The sequence below is a fragment of the Cololabis saira genome, chromosome 23 (genome assembly GCF_033807715.1).
Source record: "Cololabis saira isolate AMF1-May2022 chromosome 23, fColSai1.1, whole genome shotgun sequence".
Lineage (NCBI taxonomy): Eukaryota > Metazoa > Chordata > Actinopteri > Beloniformes > Belonidae > Cololabis > Cololabis saira.
In genome coordinates, this window is record NC_084609.1 from 8,082,457 (window position 1) to 8,100,206 (window position 17,750).

At 43.2% G+C, this 17,750-nt stretch overlaps 1 protein-coding gene across 1 annotated transcript; it reads left to right on the forward strand.

The window, feature by feature from the left end:
- The first annotated feature begins 973 nt into the window (after positions 1 to 973).
- wu:fc23c09 lies at positions 974 to 17,047 on the forward strand. Its single transcript, XM_061715245.1, has 6 exons — positions 974 to 1,216; positions 4,387 to 4,438; positions 11,604 to 11,675; positions 12,941 to 13,550; positions 13,824 to 13,904; positions 15,955 to 17,047. The coding sequence occupies exons 1-6, from the start codon at positions 974 to 976 to the stop codon at positions 17,045 to 17,047; spliced, it is 2,151 nt and encodes a 716-aa protein (XP_061571229.1).
- Positions 17,048 to 17,750: the final 703 nt, after the last annotated feature.

Consider the following 17,750-nt stretch of genomic DNA (forward strand, 5'->3'; position numbering starts at 1 on the left):
CAAGACCAAGAGAGACCGAGACCAAGACCAAGACCAAGAGAGACCAAGACCAAGACACACCAAGACCAAGACACACCAAGACCAAGACCAAGAGAGACCAAGACCAAGAGAGACCGAGACCAAGAGAGACCGAGACCAAGACCAAGACCAAGAGAGACCAAGACCAAGACACACCAAGACCAAGACAGACCAAGACCGACCAAGACCAAGAGAGACCGAGACCAAGACCAAGACCAAGAGAGACCAAGACCAAGACACACCAAGACCAAGACACACCAAGACCAAGACCAAGAGAGACCAAGACCAAGACAGACCAAGACCAAGACCAAGAGAGACCAAGAGAGACCAAGACCAAGACAGACCAAGACCAAGACCAAGACAGACCAAGACCAAGACCAAGAGAGACCAAGACCAAGACCAAGAGAGACCAAAACAAAGACAGACCAAGACCAAGAGAGACCAAGAGAGACCAAGACCAAGACCAAGACCAAGAGAGACCAAGAGAGACCAAGAGAGACCAAGACCAAGACAGACCAAGACCAAGACAGACCAAGACCAAGAGAGACCAAGACCAAGACAGACCAAGACCAAGACCAAGAGAGACCAAGACCAAGACAGACCAAGACCAAGACCAAGAGAGACCAAGACCAAGACACACCAAGACCAAGACAGACCAGGTGAAGACACTACCAAGACCAGAGAGTATCAAGACTAAGTCAAAAACAAGACCAAGACAGAACAAGTCACAGTTTGAGGTCAGATTAGTGTTTCATCTGGTCCGGTTTCTGACTCTTGGCTGCTGGTCTCGTCATATTTCTGATTGCAGAAACCTCACAATCTCCTGCAACTCCCTCCATGACAGTCCCAACCGATCCGGGAACTGTTCGGTGCCTTTTCCTGCACCGGTCCGGGAACCGAGTCAAGGCTGAGGACTCGGTGGCGGCCGGACAAAAACCCACGCGATGAGACGAGGATGAGACCCGCACGCCAGGGTGACCTGCAGAGCCTCACATTACAGGAACAGGACGTAGTCGTCAGTAAAAGCTCTGAGAACCATGAAATGCTTATAATGGTACCAGAGAGGAACCAGATTAAAGCTGCGTCCCTGCGAACCGTCTCCCAGGCAGAACCAGGTCCGGACGCCTCGCCAGGCTCTGCTGCCTCCCCACCGGGCCGGCCTCCGTCCTGCCGCGTCAGCGAATCCCACCCTGAATGCGTTTGTGTACTTTTCCCTGTCCGTGTGAGCTTGAGCGGCTGTGATCAGAGCACTGTTTGCACATGTTTCACCTCTTTTTTTTCCTCCCCCCTTTCGCCACATCACACAAACCCGCTGCTGCACAGGTCTGGTTTTCCTGCGAAGCTGCAACCAACCGAGACTCGGAGAACCTTCAGCTCTGCTGACAGGAAGCAGCGCCGGGGGTTTTATCTCTATTGAACACGATAATAAAGAAATCTTCTGAATTATAGTCGGCCCTTGAAACGCAGCGGCGTGTTTTCCTGCTTCCGTGTGGGCAACACTAAGTACCCCATGAGTTAATAAGTTTTAGATCCACATTAACCCCTGAGAACAGATCCAGAGGTGTCGTGGATGGTTTGGACAGCGTTTTGTGGACCTCAGTTGTGCTTCCTTGCTGACTTTAACTTTTATCACTCAGCGATGCCTGAATACGGAAAAGTGTTAGGGCCATGCAGGAGAAAAAATTGTTTTTTTATTGTGCACTTCGAGAAAAAAGTTGAAATGACGAAAAAAAAGTCAAAATGTCGAGATTAATGTTGAAATATAATTTCGAGAAAAAGTCGAAGTTTCACCTTTTTTTCTCAACATTTCAACTTTATTCACAATATTTGGACTTTTTTCTCAACATTTCGACTTTTTTCTCGAAGTGCACAATAAAAAAATGTATTTATTTTATTTAACATTTTATGTCTTGAGCTGTTTTGTCTTGTTATTTATTCTGTACAGCACTTTGGTCGGCTGTGGTTGTTTTAAGCATGCTTAACAAATAAAATTGGATTGGATTGGATTGGATATCCGCTGCTGATGTCCTTCCCTCTTTGCATTGTGTTATCAAATACCTGACTAACCTAGGTCAAACTTAAAACCTCTGGAAACACTCGAGGGGTACTTGGTACTGCCCACTTTTTTACTTTTTCGATCAATTCGTCTGTAAACACGGCAGGGAACACGCACGCACGCACGCACGCACGCACTCACACACACACACACACACACACACACACACACAAAGGCTGAGCTGGAAACAACTACAAGTTGTCGTCTTCTCATTTCTCCTCTTTCATTAAGCGTCAGCGGCCTTTAGAGCCGACACTCAGACAGGAAGTCCCAACCCAACAGAACTAGTTCTTCACGTCACGGCCGCCCTAAAACCAACAGCCCTCAATCCCCCAGAGCTGCCGGTTCAAATCCCCCCAGTAAGCCCCGGGCAAAGCCCTGGAAACGGCGGTCTGGGCCGCGGCGGGTCTCGGCCCGCCGGACGCAAAGCCAACAAGAGTCCCCAGAACGCTCGTCCGCTAACTTTTACTGGACTTTTGATGCCCCCCCACCCCCAACGCCCCCCCTTCAAAATAAAGTGAAGCATTTCAGACGCCATGTTTATTAAAACCTCCTCCGAGCCTCAAACCTGCCACTTCCTGTTGGAAACACGAGCTGAAATCTCTCTCTCAAACTTTCTCACAGTCCTTTTCTTCTCTCTCTCCCTCCGTGTTGTGTTTCTCTCACCCTTCCCTCCCCCAACGCCTCCCCCCCCGCCACCGCCACGCTTCGCTAACGTGCAGCTTCGCCCCATTGGTGGGAGGACGGGGAAAGTCGTCCAATGGGAGGCCAGTTACCAGGCAGCCTGCGACGGTCTGGAGGCTCCCAGCTGTTGCACATAATGACAGGGGCCCCTCACACACACACACACACACACACACACACACACACACACACACACACACACACACACACACACACACACACACACACACACACACACACACACACACACACACTTGCACACAAAGGTTGAGCTGGGAAACAACTACAAGTTGTCGTCTTCTCATTTCTCCTCTTTCATTAAGCGTCAGCCTCTTTGGACTCCTTTTAATCTGCAAAAATAAGAATAAAAACATCTAAAATTGATATAAATTGATGTTAGTAATCACTTCAGATGAGTTTACAGTTGTTTTGGAGTGATTTTAGTGCATTTTCAGCTCTGTAACTTGTCATAAACACAGAAAGTCTGTGAGATAAAACATTTATACCTGAAGGTGGAAATCCCCCGGCCGGCTTCAGCTTTGCAAAACTTTCTATTTCATTTTTCTCTCTGTAGAAACAGAGAAACAGTTAAACAGTAAACCGGTATCTCCAAGGGTTCACTTACTTTTCTCTAAAACCCTGTGAATGTTTAATGACGTGTTCAGTAAGACACAAGAAGCAGCAATAATTTGTGTGTTTTCAGTTTAAAAACATTGTTCTTCTTCTTTTATTGTGAGAATTGAATGAATGAATGAATACCTTTATTGTCCCCGTAGGGAAATTCAGTTTGTCAGCCAGCAACAGAACAGTTAAGAAGTTAAAATAAGTTAAAGAGTTAAGTTAAAAAGCAGAGTAGATTAGTTAGCAATAAAAACAGTTTAAGAGAATAAAAGTCCAGTACATGTGCAAGAGAGCAAGTAGTGTGCAAAAAGTGCAAAAAGAATTGTGGAGAATATCAGACCCTGGTGGTCGGTCGAGGAACTGCATGTTTTCATACTTCTGGGTCTGTTTCAGCTTTGAAAACTAGTGACTAGTTGGATACCACCGATTTCCTTTCCGATCCGATTTTGAGTAAAAGTCAGGCTGGTATCGGCGATTCGATACTGATACATTATGGAAATACACCTAATGTGCCAGTAAATCTAAAAAAATTGGTGTATATTAGATGGTTTAAGAATACAAGACATCAGTTATTCAGCTATTTATTTTAAAGTCAGAAGTAAACTGAGGTAGCAGCCGAGCCGTTAGAACAACAGAAAAACCAGAGTGTTTGAAAAAGGTGTTTCCATCACTTAAAAAGATCCTAAGTAAAATAGTAAGTAGTAAAGTAACATTTTAATCTGCAAAAATAGGAATAAAAACATCTAAAATTTATATAAATGGATTTTAGTAATCACTTTAGATGAGTTTACAGTTGTTTTGGAGTGATTTTAGTGCACTTTCAGCTCTCTTAACGTGCTGACTCCATCTGTGAATTAAAGCATTTATCCAGACTAGTGGAAATCCCCCGGCTGGGTTGTAGCTCCGCCCACTAAAGTGGGCGTGTTTAAAACAATGGAGGAAGCATTTGGTCACGTGACCCGTCGGTTTTTCGAAGAACGGCTTTTTGAAGCGTGTTTTTCTTCCAGATCGGATACGACGTGACGTCGGTGGGCGTGTTCCGACCGGCTTCCCGGCCCGGTTGGCTCCGCCCCTTTTTGGAGAACGTTTCTGCCAAAAAGGCTTAAAACTCACGTAAACAAGCAAAGTATAAAGTTCGCTTCCGTAAACCGACCTGAAAAGATGGCGGCACGTCTCCGACCTCGGAGGATGGGAAGGTAATAAACAAGAGTTTTAGGCCCAGTCCCAATACACCCCCTAGTCCTACTTTTCAGCACTACCCCTACATTTTGCGCGTTCCCGTGAGGGTAGTGGTGTCCCAATTCCTCTTTGCATCTAGGGGTAGTGGGCATAACGAGGGGTAGTGTGTAAGAATCTACCCCTTCAGAGCGAGGGATTTCAGATGCTGACTTCGCGACCGAGGACCTGAGAAAATTTCCCAGAATGCTTTACGTCATCATTTGCAGACTGAATAAAAAAAACAAAAACATGGCGGACATTTCTTATATTTTGAGTTAGTTTCTGCATAAAAATGCGTTTTGATTACATTTCTAGCGAGAAATATATATTTTACTTTCATAATATTCACTCCGTGAATGTACATAATCACTCGCTTGCCCGTTGTTGCGTTGTATCTTCAGATGTCGCCAGAATAAAGGCTGATTTATGGTTCCGCGTTACACCAACGCATAGCCTACGGCGTAGGTTACGTGGCGACGCACGGCGTACTACGCCGTAGGCTCTGCGTCGATTTAACGTGGAACCATAAATCGCCGGCGATCGTCTCATCCCCGAAAACTTCTGAGCAAATTTCTTAACAGCGTTATTTGGATAAACTGAGCCCAGGTTGGGGATCTTAACGGTTACTTTTACGCCTGAAAAAATATTAAAACTTAATAAAGTGGCATATTAACAGCGCTACAGCGGAAATTAAAACTTGCTTTTAGCTCTCGGCTTCCTGATATGGTGTGACGTATGTGCAAACGTAGCTACGCAGTCGCTTACGTACCCGAACGTAAACCACGCAGTGACGTAGCAAGTGGTGTCCCAATCCCTAGGGAAGATTACAAGGGCCCTACGCTGTGGCTTCATTTTTAGGGCTAGTGGTAGAAAGTAGGGGGTGTATTGGGATTGGCCCTTAGTACGGGAAGGGTTGGTAGAACTCTGATGGGCGGGGCAGTTATCAATCAGAAGAGAGCAGGCTTCGGAGCTTAACTACACAGTCAAAAGGTTGGAAACCTGCTTTTGTTATTAATTCTGGAGGCTTTATTTGATCCAAAGTCCTTACCCAGACCCAAACTGGGGAGTCGAAGGGGGAGTTGTCTGAGCCTCAGAGAAAGGAAACAGTGATTTGAGAATTAAAGTATTAAAAAAGGAGCTGAATTGTTTTATTTCTAACTAGAGAGGGGTGTCTACAGGTGGACAACTGTCCATGAGGACCAGAACACCTGTCTACAGGTGGACTTGAGGACCAGAACACCTGTCTACAGCAAGTAAGTAAGTAAGTAAAGTTAATTTATATAGCCCCTTTCACAGATATAAAATCACAAAGTGCTTTACATTAAAAGAAGGCACACAAATTAAAAGAGATTAAAAAGAAAAGATACCAATAGTATACATATATATATATATATATATATAAACCTAGATAAAATTAACAAGGTACAAAAAAACAGCACTGGGCTGGCATGTTAAAAACATAGTCGCAAACGCACAATTAAAAACAAAGCAGCAACGCAGAGACACAATAAATGAACGGTTAACCAAAAGCCTGTCTGAATAAAAACGTTTTCAGCTGCTTCATAAAGCCTTCACATGAGTCTAGAGAACACAGTTGTGAAGGGAGAGCATTCCATAATTTTGGCGTAACAGCTTGAAAAGCACGGTCACCTCTGGATTTGTAACGAGTTTGAGGGACAGACAGTAACGATTGGTGTGCTGATCTAAGAGCCCGATTTGGCGCATAAGGTAGGAGGAGGTCAGTGATGTATTGTGGTGTTTGGCCATGCAAAGCTCTGAAAGTTAGCACCAGTATTTTAATATGGATGTGAAATTTAATGGGAAGCCAGTGAAGAGAGGATAAAATTGGAGTGATGTGTGTTCTCTTACTACTACTAGTTAGAAGCCGGGCTGCTGCATTCTGGACAGTTTGGAGACGATTTAAGGAGGTCTGATTTAAACAGGTAAAAAGAGAATTACAATTATCTAAGCGAGAAGAAATAAAAGCATGAACAACCATCTCCATCTCAACCATGGTAACCACGGATCTTAGTTTAGCTATATTCCTTAATTGGAAAAAGCATGAACTCACAAGATGACTGACATGATTGTCGAGTGACAGAGATTGGTCCAAGATGACACCTAAGTTTCTTAGCTTATGCTGAGCACAGGCACTTAAAGACCCCATATATTGTTTTATGTTTGGGATATGATTTTCAGGAGCGACTATAAGGGCTTCTGTCTTGTCTGAATTTAATTGAAGACAGTTACCAACCATCTTAATTGCATCCAAACAGTTGTTTAAAATGGACAATTTTAAAAAATCGTTTGGTTTAAAAGAACAATATAACTGGATGTCATCAGCATAAAAATGATAAGAGATGCCACTAAAACCGCTAATAATCTGTCCAAGAGGCAGCATATATAGAGAGAACAGCATGGGACCCAGGTGTCAATGAGGACCAGGACACCTGTCTATCTGGACACGTTTGTCCACGTTCGCGGCCCAACCACGACTCCGACGCTCTCAGTCAACAAATTGATCAGAGTCTGTGACCTTTGACCTTTGACCTGGTTAACCCAGCAGAAGCGCCCCCCCCCCCCCCCCCCTGACTCCGCCCCCTCCACTGGCTCCGCCTCCAGCAGACGAACTCTGGGCAGATGGGAGTTTGGGGTTTGTTTCCCCGTCACCCCCCCGCCCACATTTATGCCCTCAGGTTAAATTTATATTGATTTTTAGTCCTTAACTGTTTTAAATTAAATTATAAACTCACCGGGGCACGAGAGAGACGCCTGAGACGAGGCTGCTAATAATCATCAATAATCGGTCCTATAACCGTTACGTTCATCTCTACTTTTATTAATTGTCACTAGAATTGATCGACATAATACAACTTTAATGTCTTAAAAGCATAAAGTATTTAATTACACTGTAAAAAATGATAAAAACTATCTGGTCGTAGTTTATTTTAACGTAAAAAAGCATAAAATTGATGTGGAAAAGCCTAAGTACCCCCCCACTGCCTCCGTAGGATTCCTGCAGGTAAACGGCGCCCAGCTGATCATCAGCTGATGTTCAGACCTCCACAGAGGAAGCGTTCAGGTGTGTGCTGACACAATGCCACGAGGGAACGACATCAGCGATGGTCTTAGAGAAGCAACTGTCACAGCAGTTATCGTCTTCTCATTTCTCCTCTTTCATTAAGCGTCACACACTTTAGACTCCTTTTAATCTGCGAAAATAAGAATAAAAACATCTAAAATTGATATAAATGGATTTTAGTAATCACTTTAGATGAGTTTACAGTTGTTTTGGAGTGATTTTAGTGCACTTTCAGCTCTGTAACTTGTCATAAACACAGAAAGTCTGTGAGATAAAACATTTATACCTGAAGGTGGAAATCCCCCGGCTGGGTTGTAGCTCCGCCCACTAAAGTGGGCGTGTATAAAACTCGGTCACGTGACCCGTCGGTTTTCCGGCTTTTGAAGCATGTTTTTCTTCCAGACCGCACAGTAAAGTCAGCATGCGTGTGGGGTGGTTTCTAAATGCTTCATCGCAGCGATTCGGACCCGATTTGATTTGATTTGGAACGCCGTTTTGTTTTTTATCCTCTTGTAGTCGCAAAAATAAATAAAAACACTAGAAAACAACAGCCTCCTCTCTGACTCCTGCTCACTCTCCCGTCAAACCCGTCCTCCCGCCCGGTAGCTCAACAGGGAACGAATCTCAGAGTGTTTCTGGTCACACACGGACGGGTTTTATTCGTAGTCCAGAAAGAAATAATCAGTTCAGGAACAAAAACATGAACCTCATCTAACATGTCCTGCAGTCTCGTCTCTCCCAAGGCACCATGGGTAATCATGTGCAGGTAAATGCTGCCTCCGTGTGTCTGTTAAACGTTATTACAAGTCAGGTTCTGTCAGATTCTCCACTGTTGCAGTTCCGGTATCGGCCACTAGAGGCCAGTATTTCCCAGGAGAGATGGAGTTCAGGCTGTAAACGTCTCTCACGTCAGAAACTGCTCAGATTCAGATTTGTGGAGCTGTTAGGGGAGAATCTGCTCTGCAAACCTAAAAACCTCCAGTATTTGATTTAATAAAGTTAATTTGGTCTTTGGATTATTTTGCTAGTTCTTTTTTTTAGACGGATAATTGAGGTTTTTAATTAGCTGACATGTTTCTGCGATTCCTTTCGCCTTCATCAGTATTTACTGTGACCTCCCTTTGTCTTTAACGTGGTTGAATAATCATCAGTTCTTCAGTATTTGTCTGTCGGCTGTTTGGCTTAAGATTGTTTTCCTTTTGTGTAACAGAACAATACCTTTTCTCAAAATAGCTGTGAATTCAAAATGATAAAACGTCATATTTTTGCAAAAGTTCTGAAACTAAATCTGCACTTTGATCACCAGCTGATTATTTTAACCGAATATTTGTCAACCGAACTGAACAGGCGAAGTAATTATTCACGTTCTCAAATATTTTAAAACCCGTTCTTGACGAAGCCAAGAGTAAGTCTTGAAAATGACGAGGCTCATTAACCTTTAATATTGTATATCTCAGCAATTAGAAGGTGTTTTAAATACATTTGGCATCAAAGTTACAAGTTACAACATTACATGTTGATGTTTTTATAGCCAGAGTTAATGAAGGTGGTAAACAACAGAAATAAAAACGTTATATCTGGATTTACTAAAGCTTCCCCTTTTACATTTGTGTCTTTCTTTTTTTCTTAGATTAATTGAATTTTTTCTTAGATTAATTACATTTTTTCTTAGATTAATTACATTTTTTCTTTTGTTAATTTAGTGAAATACAAGATTGTTTTCCTTTTGTGTATCAGAATAATTCCTCTCAAATACCCTTTTATGTTTGCTCCAGTTTGTGCAGCAGCGCCTCCATGTGGAGCTTTTGCAGAGCTGCAGGTTTTTCTCCAGGACGTAACTCAGGAACGTTTGATGGAGCTGATGATTGACAGCTCTGTGGAATCGTCACAGCAGGAGATTCACAAATCCACGTCCCGTTTTGTGTTATCCGACTCATATGTCTTCATGTATTTGGCAAAAAAAATAATTAAAGGGGACGAAAAGGTAAGTAAGGTTTATTTAAATAGCACCTTTCACAGACAAGGGAATGTCACAAGGTGCTTCACAAAGAATAGACACAATACAATACATGTAAAAATACAATAGAAAAGGTGATTTTGTCAAAAAAAAATTGTGAATCAAGTGTAGTTTTCCACTAAAATATTATTTGTGATGAAAAAACAGCCAAGTCAAGAGGGGGGTTTGGTAGTAAAAAAAGCTGTTTTCTTCTTTTTCTTCGACAGCTAAGTGAATTTTGGTCCGAGTGATCATCCTGACATCGTTACAATCTCTGAAGTCTCAGCTTTAACATACAGTTAATCGTAAATACCTGGCAGATATGAAAGTATTCTACAAAAAAGTAGTTTTTCGCAGGACATTTTCTGGACTTTTTATGATTAAAACCAGAGAAAAAGTCCACACAGACATTTTAAAGTGTTGAAGCGATAAATCTTGAAGAAGCGTTTTCTTGTGAAAACTAGTTTGTATAAACGATTAAAGTGAAGCGTTTTCATTCAGGGTGATGCTGAACATCTGTATCATGTTTCATTTGAATAAAGATGACTTCAATGATCTTGGTGTCGGTTCTCCTTCGATCTCAGGACACTTGTTGGCCTTTTAACTCGTGTATCAACATTTTAAATTTCTGAATTTAGAGTTGGGCTGCTAAAACAATAAATTTTTTCCCGAGTGATCATCGTTATATCGTTACAATCTTTGAAGTCTTAGCTTTAATACAGTAAATCATAAATACCTGCCAGTCTTTTTACATAAAAGTACTTTTTCACAGGACATTTTTTGGACTTTTTATGATTAAAACAAGAAAAAAAAGACAGATATTTTAAAGTGCTGGAGCTTTAAATCGAGAAGAAGTGAATGTTCGTAGCAGCAGTTTTCTTGAGAAAAATGGTTTCTTTAAACAATTAAAGTGGAGCGTTTTCATTCGGGGAACATTTGTATCATGTTTTTTGTGATTAAAGATGACTTGAATGATCTTGGTGTCGCTTCTCCTTCAATTTTGCGATGCTTGTTGGCCGCAGGTTCGATCCACGCCTGGAAAAATATTGTTTTCACTCATGTATCAACGTTTTAAATGTCTGAATTTAGAGTTGGGCTGCTAAGATGATGATTTTTTTGTCTGAGTGATCATCCTGATGTCATTACAATCTCTGAAATCTTAGCTTTAACATACCGTAAATCGGTAACTGCCAGATATTGAAAGTACTAAGTACTACTTTTTATGATTAAAACGAGAGAAAAAGTCAAGAAAGACATTTTAAAGAGTTGAAGCATTTAAATCGAAAAGAAGCGAATGTTCGTAGCACGTAGCTGAGGGAGCCGAAGCATCAGCAGTTCTTGACCTCTACAAGCTCAGAGGTTTATTAGGGTGTGAGGTCAAAGGTCGGGCGGTTTCCAGGACTTGTCGCCTTCGCGTAGCCACCGGGACGCTAATGCCTGGACTCGGCGGAGCAAACAGTGAGAGCCAACGTGACCTCTGACCCCTCTTCCTACAGTCGCCGCTCTTTCCTGCTATTGATCCTCAGATTCTTGCGAAGGTGCGAGAATCCCCCTCCTGATGGAGGTATTTCAGGAGTCATTAGCGCAGTTACCCAGGGTTCCTCTGTGGAAACTCCGCCGCTGGAAGGCATCATTAAAGCAGTTGGGCTTCAAAGAGCGTTTAAACCACGCAGAGACGTGAGTGGAGTATCAGCGGGGGACGCTGGAGAAACCAGCGGCTCCAGTTCACAACGTGAAGACTCATCAAAGGTAGGAGGTTCTCACAAAACTACTAATTTAAAACGTGGAAATTGATACTTGGATCCCAAAACTCATCGCTGGGACTTAAAAACAATCAACTTCTGTTTCAATGTTAGCTTTAAACAAGTGAAAAGCTGTCAATCATGATCTTAACACCCTAATTAATCTTTCTCTTTGTCTTTAAACAGGAAAAATGGAGGTTCTCACATTGGTACTCGTGTTCGCCACCGTTCCTGGATTTTCCTCCGTGTTGAATCTCAGTAAGTTAAACCTGAAAACATTTGATGAATACTTGCAGGACTGTGGTTCTGCAGGACCTGGAATCAGGACCTGGGTCCTTGTTTCAGAAGTGGTTTCTCTTAAAACGAGGATGACATTTGATCACAATTCCTGTAAAATGTCAATGTCAATGTCAATTTTTATTTACATAGCACATTTAAAAACGACCGAGGTCGACCAAAGTGCTGTACAGTGTGCATTTAAAATGAAACAATACCAAAAGAAAATAAAGTACAAAGTGTAAAAGCAGTAAAATCACTTATGTGCTAGGATGATCAATAAAATAGTAATAAAAAAATAGAAAATAGAAAATAGACGGCAAAAGAACAGACACACAAAGCGCACAAAATAGCAATTAATAGCTAACATAGCAAATTATAATTGACATAAGGTGGGCGTGTTCTAACTGGCTTTCCAGGTCTGTTCGTTATGCCCTTTTACAACATGGCGGCACGGAGTACGTGGAAAAAAATACTTCAAACGGACGTTTTAAAAGAACCTATGTAGGCTACGGGTTTGTAATTCTGCAGTCAGTCATTGGTCGAATCCGGAAAGAAACACTGTGATGTCACTCGTGGTTTAATGAAGAGTCAACTTGGCGGCAAAGGGACTATTTAATCCACAAATGTGCTAAAGCAAGCCTGGCAACTTGTTCTGGAGTTGAATCTAACCTAACCTCGGTCGCCATAAAATAGTTAATTCAGCTTAGCTTAGCTCATGCTAAGCTATAATGCTAACTGCTCAAATCAGCTCATCCGAACATCCTCATGTCAGAAGACTCCACTGAAACAACATCTGAAACAAAGAGCTCCATTGTAGCTCCACTGGAGCTGCGTCCCAGCAGACGTAGCTAGCTAACAAATGTCTAGCAGTCCCGTCAGTCATAATGAGGGGGGCCAGACTGGAGGGGTCCACCATTACGGAAGTAGCAGCCGATAAGCTAAGAGCCGTTCTTCAGTTGGTCCCAGAAGCAGCCTTCAGCTACCGAAAGTGACGGCTACCTGCGGCTTAGCCACATCGCTAAAGTGAAGCCTGCTAGCCGTAACAACCAAACTCTCATTACTACATCACTTTGTCTAATTTTCCTTTCGTTTATTTCAGCTGTAAACGTTGTTTTTACATTAGAGTCACTGGAGATAGACTCACCGCTGGTGTTGCCCCCTAGTGGTGGTTCAGTGAACTACATGTGTCCCCCACTTCCAAGTTAATTATGTTTTCTAACTGTTGGTGAATTTTTCTGCGACAGGACCGATTCTGATGGAGGTGCGCGGACTCAGCGGCATGAAAGCGGGTGTTTCCATATCAGCAGAAGTGAACGAAACCCTGGAACCCACAGAGACCGAAGCATTTACTCCAGAGACGAACGCCATCAAGTCTGGCGAGAAAACTGCAGAGGAAAGAAAGAGAGAAGATGGGCGTACGTCTAAAACGACAAACGTTGGAGAAATCCAGGACAGAGACGAAGGATATCGGAGAAGTAGTGAGGAGACGCTGATTCCTGAGACGTCAGAATCGGTGAAGGAGGAGAGAGAACGGAAGCTGGTTGCAGGGATTCACCTTCACGAGGCAAGAGGAGACACTTACGAGGTTGAAAAGATACCAACATTAACCCGAGAAAGAGAAGAAGAAGCAGGAAAAGTGGAAGAAATAATAAAGATAACACATAATGATAATCATATAGAGGTGAGGAGTCTGACAGAAGAAGAGCGGAACCCTGGCATTGGTTCAGAGGACGTAACGGTCCGAGAGGTTTCCGTGAAGCCAGCAGAGAGAGGAGTAAACACCACAGGTGGAGCAGAAGAGGGCGGATTCGTCTCCACGCTGGAGGCCGCAAAGCCAAAACCAGACGAGGCAAAGTTTGTAATCGCAGGAGAGACGACTCCTCAACACAACTCCAAGAAAAATACACACTCTGCTAAAAAAGTCGATCTGCCCCGGAAACCGAAAATGACTTATTCTGCAGTGAAGGCCTCAACCGTTGAAACTCCGACTTCTCCTCCCAAAACACAAGCGAGGAAACCTTTGGTCGGGCGACGGCTCACGACCTTCAGAGCACAAACCAACAAACGGAGCAAAAGCAAAAGAATCAAGGACAAAAAAAGGAGGAAGAACAATAAAACACAAGACAGGAGGAGGAAGAGCAGCCCCCCCACTCACTTCCCCTACTTCAAAGACGACTTCTGCCCAGCGGAGTGTTCCTGCTACGGGAGGTACAACCGTAGCTACGCTTCCGTGTTAGCATCAACTGTAGTTTAGCATTCTAGCTGTATACTAGCATGTTGGCTTACTAGCTGCACACAATAATCTTAGCACTGCTTTTGCATGTTAGCATGTATCATCACTGTATCATGCTATAGCATGTTCGCACTCTAGCTTTCCTTTAGCATGTTAACATGTACGGTGGGGTGATAACTGTACATGTTTGTATGTTAGCGGCACTCTAGCGTGGTAGCATGTCAACCATACTTTGCACAATAGGATGTTAGCAAATTAGCTGTACTCCAGGATCTTAGCTTTATTTTCGCCTTTTAACCATACTGTAGCATTTTAGCGTGCTAGCACTCTATAGCTTGTTAGTTGTACAATAGCATGTTAGGGTTTTAGCTTTACTTTAGCATATTAACATGTACTCTGTACTGTACTCTGGTAAAAAGTTAGTATGCTAGCCATACTACAGTGTATTTGCCTGTCAGTTGTACTTTAGCATTTTTAGCTGTATTCAAGCATTAGAGTCTAGTATGTTAGTATGCCAGCCATACTCTATTGTGTAAGCATGTTCACTGTACTTTAGCATGATAGCAAAATAGCTGTACACTAGGATCTTATCTCAATTTTTGCCTACTGTAGCATTTTAGCATGCTTGCGCTTTCTAGCATGTTAGTATTTTAACTTTATTTTAGCATATTAACATCTACTCCAGCATGTTAACTGTACTCTGTTGTGCTCTGCTAACATGTTATTATGCTACTACGTACTCTTGTGTGCTAGCATGTCAACTGTACTTCAGCATTTTTGTAGCTCTGTTCTAGGATGTTATGTTAGCTGGACTCTAGTATGTTAGCATGCTAGCCATACTCCAGTGTATTCGCATGTCAGTAGTACTTTAGCATTTTTAGCTGTATTCAAGTATGTTAGCATATTAGAGTCTAGTATGTTACCATGCTAGTCATACTGCATTGTGTTAGCATGTTCACTGTACTTTAGCATGTTAGCAAATTAGCTGTACTCTAGGATCTTAGCTTCATTTTTGCCTGTTAGCTGTTCTGTAGCATTTTTGCGTGCTAGAACTCTCTAGCATGTTAGCTGTACAATAGCGTGTTAGTATTTTAGCTTTACTTTAGAATATTAACATGTACTCAAGCATGTTAACTGGACTCTGTATTGTACATTACTAACATGTTAGTATGTACTCTAGTGTGCTAGCATGTAAACTGTACTTTAGCATTTTTAGCTATGTTCTAGCATGTTATCATATTAGCTGGCATCTAGTATGTTAGCATGGTAGCCATACTGCAGTGTGTTCACAGTTGTACTTTAGCATTTTTAGCTGTATTCAAGTATTTTTTTATATATATTTTTTATCCCCGATTTTTTCCCATTATATCACCCAGTGCTCCTACCTAAGCTACAGTCCTGGGCATTGCCATCCTCTACCAACCCGTATTCAAGTATTTTAGCATATTATTTACAGGTTAGCATGTTAGCATGCTAGCCATACTCCATTGTGTTAGCATGTTAACTTTACTTTAGCAGGTTAGCATGTTAGCTGTACCCTAGAATCTTAGCTCTATTTCTTTATGTTAGCTGTACTCTAGCATGTTAGCCTAGGCCTACTGTTGTTGAACGTTTGTCCTTTTACGTCGGTGGACTCGAGTTCATCTGCTGATCTGCAGGTCCTGCAGCAGGGAAGACAGATCCAGGCTCAGTGACACGTTGAACGAACTAGCGTGGAGTCAAAATCGCAGCTGGACTCAAAAGGAAACTTTATTCCAAACATCATAATATCTAACGTCTTAATGTTTGGAATTGAAAGTAAACCATATCAAACACTTTTCTTTTAAACAAACCTGATCAAATTCCCTTGACAAGTTTTTAAGGCATTTACTGGTAGTCAGACACCACCAGGGTACCAGGGCTGCTGAGAAGAGGGCTCATGTCTGAATATGAACAATGTTTTCTTTCAAAAAATAACCATCATTTTGTCTTATGATCTTATTTGATGATACGGGTCAATAACTTCAATGATTCATTATTTTCCAGAGTCGTCCAGTGCTCGGATAAAGGTATCGACCAGATTCCCTATGGTATCCCCTACAACGCTCGCTACGTCCTCCTGATGAATAACCGCATTGGCAGCATCCAGCTGGACCTGCTCAGCGAATACGTCTCTATGGAGTTCCTGGTGTTGAGCAACAACGAGCTCACGGACGGCACCTTAGAAGGCGCGTTCGAGGGAATCCCGGCCCTAAAGCGCCTCTACTTGGACAGGAACCTCCTAGAAAGTGTGCCGGTCGATCTTCCCGTCTCTCTCGAGGAGCTTCGTCTGGACAACAACCACCTGAGGCTGATGTCGGCGGCCGCCTGGGAACGGTGTCCGGGGCTCTCGGTTCTGGACCTCAGCAACAACAGCCTCGGTAACGGATCTGGATCTCTTCCAGACGGAGCTCTCTCCGCTCTGCCCAACCTGCGTACCCTGAACCTGGGCCACAACAAGCTATCCTCGGTACCGTTGGGGCTACCCCTGTCGGTCAAGGTGCTCTACCTGAGAGGGAACCTCATCGAGACGTTTCGGAGGGGAGTTTTCAACGGGATATCGGGGCTGGTGGTTCTGGACCTAAGCGCCAACAGACTGACCAACAAAGGTCTCCTGGGGGATTCCCTCCTCAACGCAACGCACTTGGAGAGCCTGAACTTGGAGGGAAACCGGCTGAAGCAAGTGCCCCGGCACCTTCCTCCCTCGCTGAAAACCCTCAACCTGGAGGGAAACCTCATATCCTCCGTCAAGAAATCCACCTTCAGCAGCCTGAAGAACATGGAGCACCTGGGCCTGGCGAGGAACAAGATCTTCAGGGTGGCACCGGGTGCCTTCCGGACGCTCGCCGTCCTCCACCAGTTGGACCTGGGCCACAACGCGCTCCGCCAGGTGCCCCGGCACCTGCCCCAGGGTTTGCACTCGGTGGACCTGGCCCACAACAGGATCCGGGCCGTGCCCCGGGATTCCTTCTGCTGGGGGGAGGAGAGTCTCAGCGGGCTAGTCCGGGTCCAGTTAGAGCACAACCTGATGGACATGGGGAACCTGGACACCCGGCCTTTCAGATGCTTACGGGGATTCCAGGTGGTGCACTTCCACTGAGGCCAGTGGAAAAGATGAAAACGACTCCTCTGCTTTGGACTTGGCTGGATATTTATTGGAAAGAAATGCAATTTGATCTTTATTTTTCCCGCCGCTTTAAACATTTGTGCTCGTCTGAAGGTCATTTTGACCTGAATGTGTTGCTGAACAGGATGTGAATTCATTAAAGCTCCTTAAACCTTGTCTTTCTATAAATCTAATACTTAAAAGCAGAGTCGAGTGAGATCAAGAGACACACCAGAGTTAGAACTTGTGATTTATTGAGTTCTGTTGGGGTGATTTGTTCCTCTTAGACAGAAAAGTGACGATAAATCATTAAGAAGATGCTCTAAGTGGACCACCTTTATTCCCTAATGGAAGCAGCTTCTTCAAGGACAATGTTGGTTATATTTATGGCAGCCAAAGACGCCAGATTTCTTTATAATCTAACATGAATATTGTATGTGTGGTCTTTGTACGTTTTGACCGTATAGAAACGTAATTCTCGTCAGTTGTGTGAAATAAGACCTGGAAACAGGCATTGTGGCATAGAATTGTCAAATTGGTTTAATTGACCGTACGAATTGTTACAGATTACTTTTGTAATACTGTATTTGACCCGGTCTATGTATGTTTTGGGTGATAGAAACATAATTCTTGCCATTGTAAGAATGAGATGTACCTGCTGTACTCTACTGCCCTTACTTTTTAACAACTTGGGCTT

Bases quoted from the DNA above. Each gene is read 5' to 3' on its own strand.
- wu:fc23c09 (XM_061715245.1), top strand. From the start codon at position 974: ATGAGACCCGCACGCCAGGGTGACCTGCAGAGCCTCACATTACAGGAA. The intron at 1,217-4,386 runs GTTTGTGTACTT...TTTTTCTTCCAG, and splicing joins GCGAATCCCACCCTGAATGC to ATCGGATACGACGTGACGTC. The intron at 11,676-12,940 runs GTAAGTTAAACC...TTTCTGCGACAG, and splicing joins TTCCTCCGTGTTGAATCTCA to GACCGATTCTGATGGAGGTG.